This window comes from Phyllobates terribilis, unplaced genomic scaffold (genome assembly GCF_046119375.1).
Source record: "Phyllobates terribilis strain yellow unplaced genomic scaffold, ASM4611937v1 Scaffold_1__5_contigs__length_1240528914, whole genome shotgun sequence".
Lineage (NCBI taxonomy): Eukaryota > Metazoa > Chordata > Amphibia > Anura > Dendrobatidae > Phyllobates > Phyllobates terribilis.
The window spans coordinates 73,492,516-73,506,166 of NW_027362761.1; the positions used below are offsets into that span (position 1 = coordinate 73,492,516).

Sequence of the window (13,651 nt, forward strand, 5' to 3'; positions counted from 1 at the left end):
AAAGGGGCATTACTTTGTTCAAGGATATCTGACGCCTGTCCCAGGCCGACAGAACAGCTCTTTGTAGATGTCGGCCATGAAACTGGCTCCATCTGACACATGGAATGCAGGCTATCATCAGTCCCAGGATCCTCATTGCACTTATGATGGAGAATGATTCCTTGGAAACTGAATAATCTCTCTTCTCAGTGACCTCTGCTTTTCTACAGGTAGAAATGAGGGTCTTAGGCAAGAATCCAGAGTAACTCACAGAAAGTTTTTTTTTCCTTTCTCTGGGATCTACGTCTGATTTGTCCCAATTTAAATCAGCCAACCCAATTCTTGGAGGGTGGAAATGGATATCCTTACATGGTCTAGAAGCTCCGGACAGACCCCCCCACCAAAAGGAAAATCTTCGAGGTAAGGGACTATGATGATTCCCAAACGTCTTAAGTGGGCTACTAGTTCTGTTATCAGCTTTTTAAACACCCGAGGGGCTGATGCCAGACCAAAGGGGAGACATCTGAATTGAAAATGGTGGATCTGATTTCCCACTTTTATAGCATCTCAATTTTTGATCGATGGGATGGATGGGGACATGGTAGTACCCTTTCTGGAGGTCTAAGGTACACATCACTGCCCCTCTGTCTATCAGGGGGAATAGTAGACCGAACTGACTCCATCTTGAATCGTTTGTATCTCACCAAGTGGTTTAACGGTTTTAGGTTTATTATTATACGCGTTTCCACTGCGTGTTTCCTGATGGAAGAGAGTCTTGAGTAGTGTCCCTGGAACCTCTCTACCCGGTGAACCGGACTTATGGCCCCTATTTTTAAGAGTTTCTGTACTTCTAACCACATGAGTGAAGTACCGGACACTGGCTGGGGATTGGTGAGAATAAACCTCTCCGGGGGTAACGGGGCAAATTCGATATTGTATCCTGAGGATACGGTCTTTAGAATCCAAGGATTCTGTGATATTTTTTGCCAGCCTCTGAAGAACGATATTAGATGTCCCCCAACGCGTATGGAGTCATTGCTTTCTCGAGCCAGATGCTGAACTAAAGGGGGGCCCTCTGCCCCTGTTCCCCTTGGGGTAACTCCATCTGCCGGACTTTCATTCACCCTTATAATCTGGTTTATGCGAGGGGCAGGCTCTCCGACAGGGCTGGTACCTATGAGTCTTATCCTCAGGAAACCCTTTGTTTTTATCAGACGCTTTTTCTAAGATGTCATCTAATACTAGCCCAAATACCCTATCCCCCGAAAAAGGAATGGAGCATAATTTATTTTTTGACTGGTTATCCCCAGACCAGGTTTTCAACCAGATAGACCGTCTAGTTGCATTAGATTAGGCGCCGTTTCTGGCTGCAAATCTAACGGACTCTGTCAAAGCGTCGGCCATGAAACCTGTAGACATATTAAGGAGGGGAAGGGATCCGAGAATAGCTTCTCTAGGAGCTTTTGATGTTAACTGCTCCTCCAGATCTTCTACAGAGGTGGCAGCAATATTAGTTTTTATGATAGCCGCCGACGTCTCCCAGGCCCTTTTTAGAAGGCCATCAACCTTTCTGTCCATAGGATCCTTCAGGCTGGACGAGTCTTCAAAGGGGATTGAGGTTTTCTTGACCACCTTTGCAATGGGAACGTCGATCCTGGGAATCCCTTCCCAGGGCTTAATGTCCTCTGGCTCAAAGGGAAGGCATAATCTAAAGTCTCGTGGAATTACAAGTCTTTTTTCTGCATCCTCCCATTCTTCCAAGATCATGGAATGGATGTGGTTATTTATGGGGAAAACCCTGTGGGATCTTAACCCCCCGAACATTTCATCCTGCACTGTATGCGATGGCTGAGTGTCTTCCACCTGCATAGTGTCTGACAGCTTTTAGCAGTTCGTCTGTGTCCGCCGCTGAGAAAAGATCTTTCCCTCCTCTGGTGGATTTGAAGCTATATCTTCCTCCTCAGAAGCAAAGGGCTGTAACTCTTCCTCTGAGGATAGCTCCATCTCCCACCTCGGTCTTTTTGCCCAGGGACCTGGCTGAGACATCTGAGGGGAAACTAGACCCGAAATGGAAGCCCGAACCTCTTCTCTGATGATTGACCTCATATCCGAAAAGGATGGTTGGTTGTTGATCCTTCTCAATTTTAGCAGTGCAGCCTTCGCTTAACTGTTTAAGCCATGCTTCCGGCAACCTGCAATTACATATGGGCATCCTTTACAGACGCTGGTGGGTTAGCGGAGCCTTTATCCTAAGATAGGGGGAACAGCAATGTAGACTTTAGGTGACCTTTTGACTAATACTGGTGGGTTACCCCCCCCCCCACTCACATGTACCATTGGTGGTTCAGATGGGGTCTCTGGCTTTCCCAAATCCTCCATCATGCAGTCTCCAGCATAGCAGGGAAGCCAGGCACAGGCAAGCGTTTTTATACTTACCTGTCTGATGTCTTCCCTGCTTTTTACGTTTCGCACTCTGCTTCGCGCGCTCTCCCATGACGTCACCGGAAGTGCGCGCACACGTGGCCGGAACCAAGTGCGGAGGCAGGCGCCGGAGCAGAGCCCTCGCCGGAGGGAAGCGGCTCCTATGTCAGGAGCAGAGCTGCACTGACCAGGCTGAGGAACCAGCGTTCGGGGGGTGTCAGCCGCTGGCTGCTTCCCAGGAGGAAGGGGAAGTTCTGAGCCGCCCGATCCCCTGAGCCCGCATGCAGGTACGCTCTTCTGCACACCACACCTCTCTGTTCCTATCCTCACAGGGACAGGAAAAACACTGAAGGGTGGAGGGAGGGGAGGGCTTTTTAACCCGTTTCCTGTCCCTGTAAGTATAAGAAGGACGTCCTCCATGATGTCAGGGGGACATTCTGGAAACCAACAATACAGGTCTACAACTCAACATACTTATATTTGCTAATTACCAGCACGCCCGCAGCTCACACGGCACCCACACGCAGCACGCCTACCGATCACAGAGGGCACATACTGGTCACTCATGACATATGTTGGTAACCCATACAAATCACCCATTACAAACATCACTTATTGCCATAATACTGGACTGCTTTTTTCAGGGAATGCTCATACACACCTTTACAGAGACAGCAGGTCCAAGGCACACCCAAACACCCACTTACAATCGCTTCATAGGTGGTTGGGCTTTATCTGTAAGAAAATATTCCCCCAGCTCAGCACTGGCTGGTCCTAGATAAGGTGACCACTGTAGGGTGGAACACAGTAGAGGCCTGTGCACCCGCCTCTCCATGGATCTGCTTTTATGCGTCCATCCTGATATAAGGAGGAGCAGAGTAGATGGTAGGAGAAGTAAAGGCAGCCTAAGGCTTTGCAGAGTCCATGGGAAAGCTTGGAAGTGAAAAGCAGCAGCTAGGAGCAGCTCTCATTAATGACTGTCCACTGGATCGGCAGGGCTGAGCAGATTGCAGCACAAGGGGAGAGCTGTCAGTTGAGCACTGCGCCCTCACACTGCGTTTATCTCTGCACTGCTGATCCATGGAAAATCAGGTTTCTCAGCTGCAGTAATTAAAATTCCAGTGGTAACTCACATCCCTATGACTCTATGCATCATATGAAAGTGACATAACTAGGAGCAGAGGATGATGGGAAATCACGCACGATTCTCTGGAGGAGACTTTGCCCGAAGTCTGCTCATTTGCATAAAATGCTTGTGCCATAAAAATAATTTTTTTTCTTAGGTTATGGCTTTAATTTTGTAAAGATCCATTTAACCACTTCGCGCCAGAGCCTGTTTTTGCCTTCGTGACCGGGCCAATTTTTTCAATTCTGACCACTGTCACTTTATGAAGTAATTACTCTGGAACGCTTCAACGGATTCCCCTGATTCTGAGATTGTTTTTTCATGACATTGTACTTCATGATTGTGGTAAAATTTCTTCGATATCACTTGCGTTTATTTGTGAAAAAAATCGGAAATTTGGCGAAAATTTGGCAATTTTCAAACTTTGAATTTTCATGCCCTTAAATCAGAGAGATATGTCACACAAAATAGTTAATAAATAACATTTCCCACATGTCTACTTTACATCAGCACAATTTTGGAACCAAAATTTTTTTTTGTTAGGAAGCTATAAGGGTTAAAAGTTGACCAGCGATTTCTCATTTTTCCAAAAAAAAATTACAAAATAATTTTTTAGGGACCACATCATATTTGAAGTGACTGCGGGGCCTTTATGACAGAAAATACCTAAAAGTGACCCCATTCTAAAAACTGCACCCCTCAAGGTGCTCAAAACCACATTCAAGAAGTTTATTAACCCTTCAGGTGTTTCACAGGAATTTTTGGAATGTGGAAGAAAACAATGAACATTTAACTTTTTTTCACAAAAATGGTACTTTAGACCCAATTTTTTTTATTTTACAAGGGTAACAGGAAAAAATGGAATACACAATTTGTAGTGCAATTTCTCATGAGCGCGCTGATACCCCATATGTGAGGGAAAACCACTGTTTGTGGGCGCACTGCAGGGTTCGGAAGGGAAGGAGCGCCATTAGACTTTTTGAATGCAAAATTTGTTTGAATAATTAGCAGACGCCATGTTGCGTTTGGAGAGCCCCTGATGTGCCTAAACAGTGGAGCCCCCCCACAAGTGACACCATTTTGGAAACTAGACCCCTTAGGGAACTTATCTAGATGTGTGGTGAGCACCTTGAACCCCCAGGTGCTTCACAGAAGTTTATAATATTCAGCTGTAAAAATAAAATTTTTCACATTTTTCCCACAAAAACGTTTTTCATCCCTTAATTTTGCGTTATCATATGGGTAACAGGAGAAATTGCACCATGAAATTTGTTGTGCAATTTCTCCTGAGTATGCCGATACGCCATATGTGGGGGAAAACCACTGCTTTGGTGTACGGCAGGGTTCGGAAGAGAAAGGAGTGCTACATTGGCTGGGATAGGTTGCAGACATCATGTCACATTTGAAGAGTCGCTGACATGCCGAAACAGCAGAACCCCCCACAAGTGACCCCATTTTGTAAACTACACCTCTCAAGGAATTCATCTAGGGAAGTAGTGAGTATTTTTTCCATTTTTAAATTTATACCATTGGGCAGTGAAAAACACCAAGGTTACTTACCAGTAGCCGGTTTTTCCTGAGCCCATGAAAGCACACCTGGAGAGAGGGATCAGCCCCACCAAGGACAGGAAACAGTCAGGGCGGTACCTCTCCCTCACTTCAGTTGTTTACAGAGCATTGAGAGGACCTCCCAAAAGAGGTTAGGCATATAACCAACACCATATATATATACCGTGCACACCAGGGTGTGAGAAACAGAAAAAATAGGGAGGGAAAACTACAGGTGCTGTCATGGGCTCAGGAAAAACCAGCTACCGGTAAGTAACCTTGGTGTTTTCACCTCACCCATGACAGCACACCAGGAGAGAATTTTGGAGAATTATGAGCACCCTAGGGAAGGACCACCGCCTGAAGTACCCTTCTCCCAAAGGTAAGGTCAGAGGAGGACAGATCCAACCGATAGTGTTTAAAGAAGGTGGATGGTGTAGACCAAGTAGCAGCTCTACATATCTGATCGATTGAGAAGTCTGCCCTTTCCGCCCAGGAGGTTGAGACGGCTCTGGTGGAATGAGTCCTGACATTGTCCGGGGCTAGAACTCCTGTGGACGTATATGCTAAACAAATTGCCTCCCTAAGCCACCTACAAATGGTACCCTTGGACACCCCGTGACCTTTCCTATTCCCCTGAAAGGCCAGGAACAAGGAATGGTCCTTCCTCCATACACTAGTCATGTTAATGTACTGTAGTAGTGATCTTCTAACATTTAGGTTATGGAATCTAACTTCAGCTGGGTTTTTAGGATTGCTGCAAAACGAGGGAAGCACAATCTCCTGGTTACAGTGAAATCTAGATACCACTTTGGGAAGGTATGCTGGATCTGGACACAAGGTGACCCTATCATAAATTTGTGTGTAGGGAGGATTAACCGAAAGGGCCTGCAGGTCAACCACCCTACGAGCAGACGTTAAGGCCACTAAGAGGATGGTTTTAAGGGTGAGGATCTTTGGAGAGACATCCTGTAGGGGTTCGAACGGGTCACTGGTAAGTGCGTTCAAGACCAAATTCAGGTCCCAGGAAGGAACTCTTAGGGACCGAACCGGTCTGGCTCTGGCACAGGACTTGATAAAGCTCGAGACCCACCTGTTCCCTGCCAAGTTACAATTATAGAGCGCCCCCAATGCCGACACCTGAACTTTAAGAGTCCCCGTGGCTAGACCTAGGTCGCGCCCCTTTTGCAGAAACTCCAGGATTCCCGATTGGAGGCTTGTCTGATAATGGGGTATCTATAAATTCTAGGAATTTACTCCAGACTCTGTTATAAATTTTAGTCGTTATTGGTTTCCTACTACCCAGCAAGGTAGAGACTAACCCTGGTGAAAACCCCTTGCTACTTAGTAGTGACCTCTCAAATTCCATGCTGCAAGATGGAAACCCCTGGCTTGGGCGTGGAATACTGGTCCCTGAATGAGAAGGTCCGGCCTCTCTGGTAGAACCCAGGGATCTGAAACAGACATTAGTCGAAGCAGGGAGAACCAAGGCCTCTTGGGCCAAAAAGGGGCTATAAGAATTACCCTTGCGCCATCCTCCCGAATCTTCCTCACCACTACTGGAACCATTACTAACGGGGGAAAGGCATAGGCCTTCCTGAACTTCCAAGGGATCTGGAGGGCGTCCACGGCATGGGGACTTTCTGCTGGATTTAAGGAACAGAATCTGTCTACCTTCCAGTTTGCTCTTGTGGCGAACAGGTCTATGTCTGGCTGCCCCCATAACTGGACAACCTGTTGGAAGACCTCCGGGTTTAAGCTCCATTCCCCCTGTCTTAGGGTATGGCGGCTGAGAAAATCTGTCTTTACGTTTTCTACCCCCTTTATGTGAAGGGCACTGAGGGATGGGAGGTGTTGCTCTGCCAGATGAAGGATTCTGTCTGCCACAGCCATCAGAGAGCGTGATCTTGTTCCCCCCTGATGATTCACATAGGCTACTGATGTCCGGTTGTCGGACCTGACCTGGACGTGGTGACCCTGAATGTGAGGAAGGAAGCCTATGAGGGATCTCTCTACTGCCCAAAGCTCTTATGTTTGAGGATGCCCCCATCTCGTGGTATGTCCAGTGACCCTGTATTGAGAGCTCTGCCAGAGGACCCCCCCACCCCATCCGGAACTGCTTGCATCGGTCGTAATCACCCGATCTGGACCACTGCACGCCTGAGGTCAGATTTCCCCTGTCTGTCCACCATGAAGGGGAATCTACAGCTTCTGGGGAGAGAGAGAACTTGCTTTCTAAATGCCTGTTGGAGGACCTCTGCGCTGACAGGACCTCCCACTGAAGAAGTCTCATATGCCCCTGAACCCATTTGACTGCTGGGAGACAGGCCGTCAGAGCCCAGGAGGGACAATGCCTCTCTTAGGGACAACACTGGAGATCGCATGGTTTTCAAGACTAAAACGAGCAATTTGCGGACTTTGTCTACTGGGAGGAAGCAGGCTTGGAGATGAGAGTCTAGGATTAGACCTAGGAAGGTCTGAGTCCTTGAGGGGGTTAGTTTTGACTTTTGGGAATTTACCAACCACCCTAGCTGATGCAACACCGTCGTGACTTCTAGAAGTTGACTAGAGCAGTGGACTTCTGATTTCCCTACTATTAAGAAATCGTTTAAATAGGGCACGATCACTACGTTCTTGATTCGTAGAAAGGCTGTTACTTCCGCTATTAGTTTTGTAAATATTCTCGGGGCTATGGAGAGGCCGAAGGGTAGGGCAGCAAACTGAAAATGCCTCAGCTCTTCCTGAATGAACAGGGCTACTCTCAGATACTTTTGGTAGTCTGGATGAATTGGGACGTGATAATATGAGTCCTTCAAGTCTATTACTGCCATAAAGCAATTGTGGTGTAAGAGCTTCACTGCCGAGCTCATTGACTCCATCTTGAAAGTCTGATTTTCTATTAACTGGTTCAGACTCCTGAGGTTGATGATGGTTCTTAGGGACCAGTTTTTTTTTTTTTTATCATGAACAGAGGGGAATAGAATCCCCTCCCTCTTTGTGGTATCGGCACTTCGAGAAGGACTCGTTTCCTTACTAGCCCTAATATTTCTGCTTCCAGTGTTATCTGTTCTTCCAGGACCTTCCTTTTGGGGGTAACCACAAAGGTCCGACAAGGGATCTGGATGAACCGTATCTTCAGGCCACCACTTACAATGTTCAAAATCCAAGGGTTTGCTGTAATTGCTTTCCAAGCTGGAAAAAAGTGGGAAAGCCTCCCCCCAACCTCCGGCTTGGCGTCATTGGGAGGATCTCTTTGCATTTGAGGACAGTCCCCCAAACATATAGCCCTATTCCTTTTTGGACTTGGTCTCCCATCTTCTCCTGTCTCCTGGAGGGCGACCCCGATTAAATTTCCTCCTCCAAAAACCAAACCTTTTTGAGTCCTCTGAAAATCCTGGGAACCCTTTGTTTTTATCACCCGCCTTTGCTAAAAGGTCTTCCAACTTTTGGCCAAACAGGAGTCTACCGTTACACGGGAGGGAACACAATTTATGCTTTGACTGTAGGTCGCCTGGGCAACCTTTGAGCCACAAGGCCCATCTGGCAGCATTAGATAGACCTGCTGCTCTAGCCGAAAGCCTGACAGAGTCTGCTGAAGAGTCCGCCAGGAAGGCCGATGCTGCCTGCATTAGGGGTAGATTTGAAAGGATTCTATCCCTAGAGACCTTTTTATCCTTAAGTTGGTCCTCCAACTGTTGGAGCCACACCATTAGGGATCTTACCACACAGGTACCCGCTACCGCTGGCTTCAGAGCTCCTGTTGCAGCTTCCCAAGTATGACGCAGAAAGGAGTCAGCCTTTTTATCAAGGGCATCTTTTAGGACGGCTGAGTCCTCCAAGGGCAGGGAAGATTTTTTGGACGACCTGGCTACAGTCCCGTCAACTTTGGGGATCTTATCCCAAGGCTCAGAGTCCTTCACTTCGAAGGGGTATCTTCTTTTAGAGGAGGGCAAGGCCCCTGATCTTTCTGGTCTCTTCCACTCTCGGTCAATGAGGCCCTGAATTTTAGTGTTTACCGGAAAAGAGAGTCTCTTTTTCTCCAAGGCCCTCAAACATAACGTCTTCCCGGGATTTGGATGCTTTCTCCTCCCCCAGACCCATGGTTGATCTGACTGCTCTAACCAACCAGTCTGTCAGTACTCTCAATGGGGAAACAGGGTCTACAGTTATCCGATGAGGAAGAGGGTGATGAATCACTCAGCCACAGATGCTTGGACTGGGAGGAATCAGAGTTGGAGGAGACATCTCTATGGGATCTTTTCTTCCCTCTAAGCAACCCCTTCAGGGACCCCTGAACCTCTGCATGGACTATAGATTTCAAATTAGATGCGAAATCCAGGGAATTTTCTGCTATAGTTTTAGCCACGCAGTTAGGGCAAAGCGGCTTTTGCCAATCTATGGGAAGGGAAGTTTGGCATAGGGCACACATTCTGTGCTTTTGCTTGGCGCTACTCTTCTTAGGCTCCTATAAAAGGAAGCACATAAGAGACTTCCCATTACTAAAAGGTGACATTCACGAAGATCACTCACCCCCGGAAGTCACAAACGGGTACCGGATTCGGAGGCTGTAGCGGAACAGATTATTCCTTTCTGGATGGACCAGAGGCGCTTGACACCTTGCTCCTGCGGCTGTCCGTGTGAGAGGCATCCCTCTGCTTCTTCCGTTGCTGAGGGGGGGGGGGTTAGCTGCTGCTCTTGGCTATCCTGGTCAGCCATGCTTCAGAAGCGTACCATGCTTCCAGGATAACCCCCCCCCCCCTCCTAAAATAGGGCCATCCAGCGCCTCCTCCGGTTCATGGGCCCTCCCCCCTTCCCAGACCGGAGCTCCATCGAAAAAAAACGGCCTGGAACGCTTCACGGGGCGCCGCCATCTTGGATAGGGCGCCGCCCCCTGGCACGCCTCTCCTAGCGTGCCCCGCGCCGCGACGTCAGGAGTGTCATACCCGGAAGTTACTGCACGGCCGGCAGAAGCGGCAGGGGGGAGGGCGGCTCAGCGGTCTACGGGAGGACGGAGCCTGGAGACTGGAACCCGGTGCACAGGCCAGTGCCCGCTCTTCCACACCGCAACAGCCCCAGGTAGTCTTCTTTCTTCCAGACAGGTTCCCTATCAAGGACAGGAAACCAACTGAAGCGAGTGAGAGGTACCGCCCTTTTATTTCAGACGGTTTCCTGTCCTTGGTGAGGCGGATCCCTCTCTCCAGGTGGGCTGTCATGGGTGAGGGGAAAAAGCATAATTATATTTTTAACACAAAAAAAAAGTTTTACCCTCAGATTTTACATTTTCACACAGGGCAATGGGTAAAAATGGTGCCGAAATGTGTCACACAATTTCTTCTAAAAGTGGCAATACCCCATATGTGGCTGTATCGTACCGCTTAGCCATACGGCGAGATCTGGGAGGGACGGAGCGCTATTTGACAATTGGAGAACAAATTATTGTAGAATAGGCATTTGGATTTGGGAGCACAAAATTTTTTGTATTTCTTTTGGGGGGCAAGGGCCATTTCGCTTTTCCAGAGCCTTTCTGCTACCAGTAACTTGGAAGTCCCTTATATTTTTAACAGATGACGGACCTGAGTGGGGACTAGCTTTTTTTGAGGACGGAGTTGAAGCTTTTATTGGGAACATTTTACGTAACATTTATCCGGCGCTCTATGCTGAGCACTTACATCGGGGATTCCCTCTAAATTTCCAAGTGATGTAATTCAGATGAAACCCCTGCGGGATCCATTCACTGTAATGAGGCAGCAGAGTTACTCTGGACACCGTCTGGCCTCTGTTTAGCGGTGTCCTTTTTTTCAGAAGTGCACAAAACTGTGGCCAACCGCACTTTTATGCACGCCTAACTAAAAAAAAAAAAACTGACTGTGGGATCACAGGCCAGATGGCATCCACAGTGGCCTATATCTGCCTCATTACAGGGAATCTTCCGTCATGGGTTCCGTCTGAATCACGTATTTCAGAGATTTACACGGAAACTCTGGTGTAAGTGCTCAGCGCAGAGCGCAGGATAAATGTGAGCAGAGCCTTACTGCGATCTTTTGGGAGACATAATAAACAAATCAGTAGCAGGTGAAGAATTGGTTTTATTTATTTTTTACGCCGTTCCTCATGCGGTATAAGTGAGATTACTTTATTCTTCGGGTCGGTGCGATTACAGAGATACCAGATTCATATCGGGTTTTTATGATTGACAGCTGTCACACACTAAGACGCTTTTTTTCGCAAAATCTAGTTTTTGCATCGCTATATTTTGAGAGCTATAATTTTTCCATATTTCGGCCGACAGCCATGTGACGGCTTGTTTTTTGCGGGACGAGTTGACATTTTTATTGGTACCATTTTTGGGTACGTGACATTTTTTGATCGCTTTCTATTCCGTTTTTTGGGAGGTAAAATTAACAAAAACCAACAATTCAGGAATTGTTTTTTGAGGGGTTTTTTTTATGCCGTTCTACGTGTGGTAAAAGTGATCAGGCAGTGTTATTCTTCGGGTCAGTACGTTTACAGCAATACTACACTTACTGTATATTTTTTTTTATGTTTTGGCGCTTTTACACAATAAAACAATTTTATAGAAAAAATATTTTTTTGCATCGCTTTATTCTGAGCGCTATAACTTTCATTTTTCGGCTGATGGAGCTGTATGGCGGCTTTTTTTTGCGGAACAAGATGACATTTTCAGCGGTACCATTTTTATTTCCATTTTGCTTTTTGATCGCATTTTTTTCCACTTTTTGTTTGGAGATATGATGAAAAAGCATAGTTTTTTGCTCCGTTTTTTATTTATTTTTATTACGGTGTGGACAGAAGGAGTTAGTGTGACAGTTTTATAGATCGGGTTGTTTCGGACGCGGCGATACCAAATGTGTACTTTTTTTGTTTTTGCATGATTATACGGATTTATTGGTTTAATTTTTTATTTATTTTTATTTATTTTGTGATTTTTTTCTTTTAACAGTTTGAAAACATTTTTTTGACTTTTTTTTTTTTTTTTTTTTTTACATTTTTACTTAGTCCCTGTATGGGACATTAATTTTTATTTTTCTGATCACTGATGTCATGCAATGTAATAGACATGTATTACATTGCATGACATCTTTGCTGACTGTTTCACACTGTCTCCTGCCAGGCTTCAGCTGCAGGCTGAGCCTAGCAGGACACCATATATGGCAGATCTGGAGGCGGTCATGTGACCTCCAGCTGCCATAACAACGGAAGGTCCTGGAAGCTATCAGGGGGCCGTCGGAGAGGTAAGTTGACGACCCCCACTCCTCTCACTATCTTCTATATGCCGCGATCACTATAGATCGCAGCATATAGAAGATAGTAAAGGGTTAACATCATTGGGACCTGATCCAATCAGGTCCCGATGATATCCCCTATCAGAGCTATCGCTCTGCACCGTAGCGCTTGCAGGACCACCCACCGTTTTTAAACGTCGGCGCTGCACAGAGCCCAGGCAGCGCCGACGTTTATATACAGTGGGCGGTCCTGAATCGGTTAAAAAAAAAAAAAAGTTGCCCTTCCACCCCACCCCCCATGTACTATTAAATATTAGTGATTGGTTTTCTTTAAAAACTCTTGTTAATAGTCAGTACACAGCTGCCATCATTTAAAATGAAACAAACTAACTTCTCTGATGTAACTGTAGAGTGAGACAATTTTAGATGGAGCAGGAGTTGTTAGAAAATTCTTCTCATTTTACAATTTATTAAAACTTTCACCTAAATTTAAAATATAGTTTAGAATAGTAGTTTATAAATTGGGGCCTCCGTGATCGAGCATAAAAAATAACAGTAGCGTTGTAGTGATGTCTAATGTTATTTTACAACAGCGAGTGTGCTTGCTTATTTAGCACCATCATATTCTGTAATATTACGACATATTGGCCATTCATGGAGTCAGGAGGATGTCAGAGGAGTTGGAAGACTCCACAGTCCAGGAAGATTTATAGCAGACTGAATACTCAGAGGAGTAGCAGGAATAAAAGAGCAAAAACTGGTTAATTGACCAGGTGACAGGTCCTTTAACTACATTCCTGCTATTTTAGCTGTGTGTCTTGTTCTTTCAGACAGTTACCTGAGGTGGTATGGAGATTAAATCTCGTAAAAATGGAGATGGAATTTCTCTCAGCTCAGACACTTTCACTGAAGCCATGGATCCAGAATCCGGGAACTGAACATCTAGAGCCCGACTACTGTGGACACTTGTTATCTATATAAAAGATAAAATTGAAACTGTCACAGGGAATTCTACAAGCCAATATGCACATCAAGTAATGAGATCTATGTAGGGTCCGTATGCCCCACGGCTCTCTACTCTGCACACTAAGCTCACGATTAAATATATTTGCGGGACTCCGGTCCAGCATCCAAATCAGTGATACCAGCACCTAGAAGGAAGTCCCATGAATCTCTTACCTTGTTGCAATCGATTTGTCAGGGCTGGCACAACTTCATCTTTGCAACTTGATGCACAGATGACATTGCTCCAGCCCTGACTAATCAAAAGCAGCGGTGGTAAGATTTGTGGGAATCCTGTCTTACCGTCATGTATCACTGACCCGGACCAGAG

The 13,651-nt window shown here is 46.3% G+C and overlaps 1 protein-coding gene across 1 annotated transcript in view; it reads right to left on the reverse strand.

Moving 5' to 3' along the window:
• TDRD7 (tudor domain containing 7) overlaps positions 1 to 13,651 on the reverse strand; it is a 105,133-nt gene that overhangs the window by 36,860 nt on the left and 54,622 nt on the right. Inside the window, exon 13 of the mRNA XM_073664565.1 lies at positions 13,157 to 13,291. Coding sequence (XP_073520666.1) covers positions 13,157 to 13,291 — 135 coding nt within the window. The remainder of the gene's footprint in view (positions 1 to 13,156; positions 13,292 to 13,651) is intronic.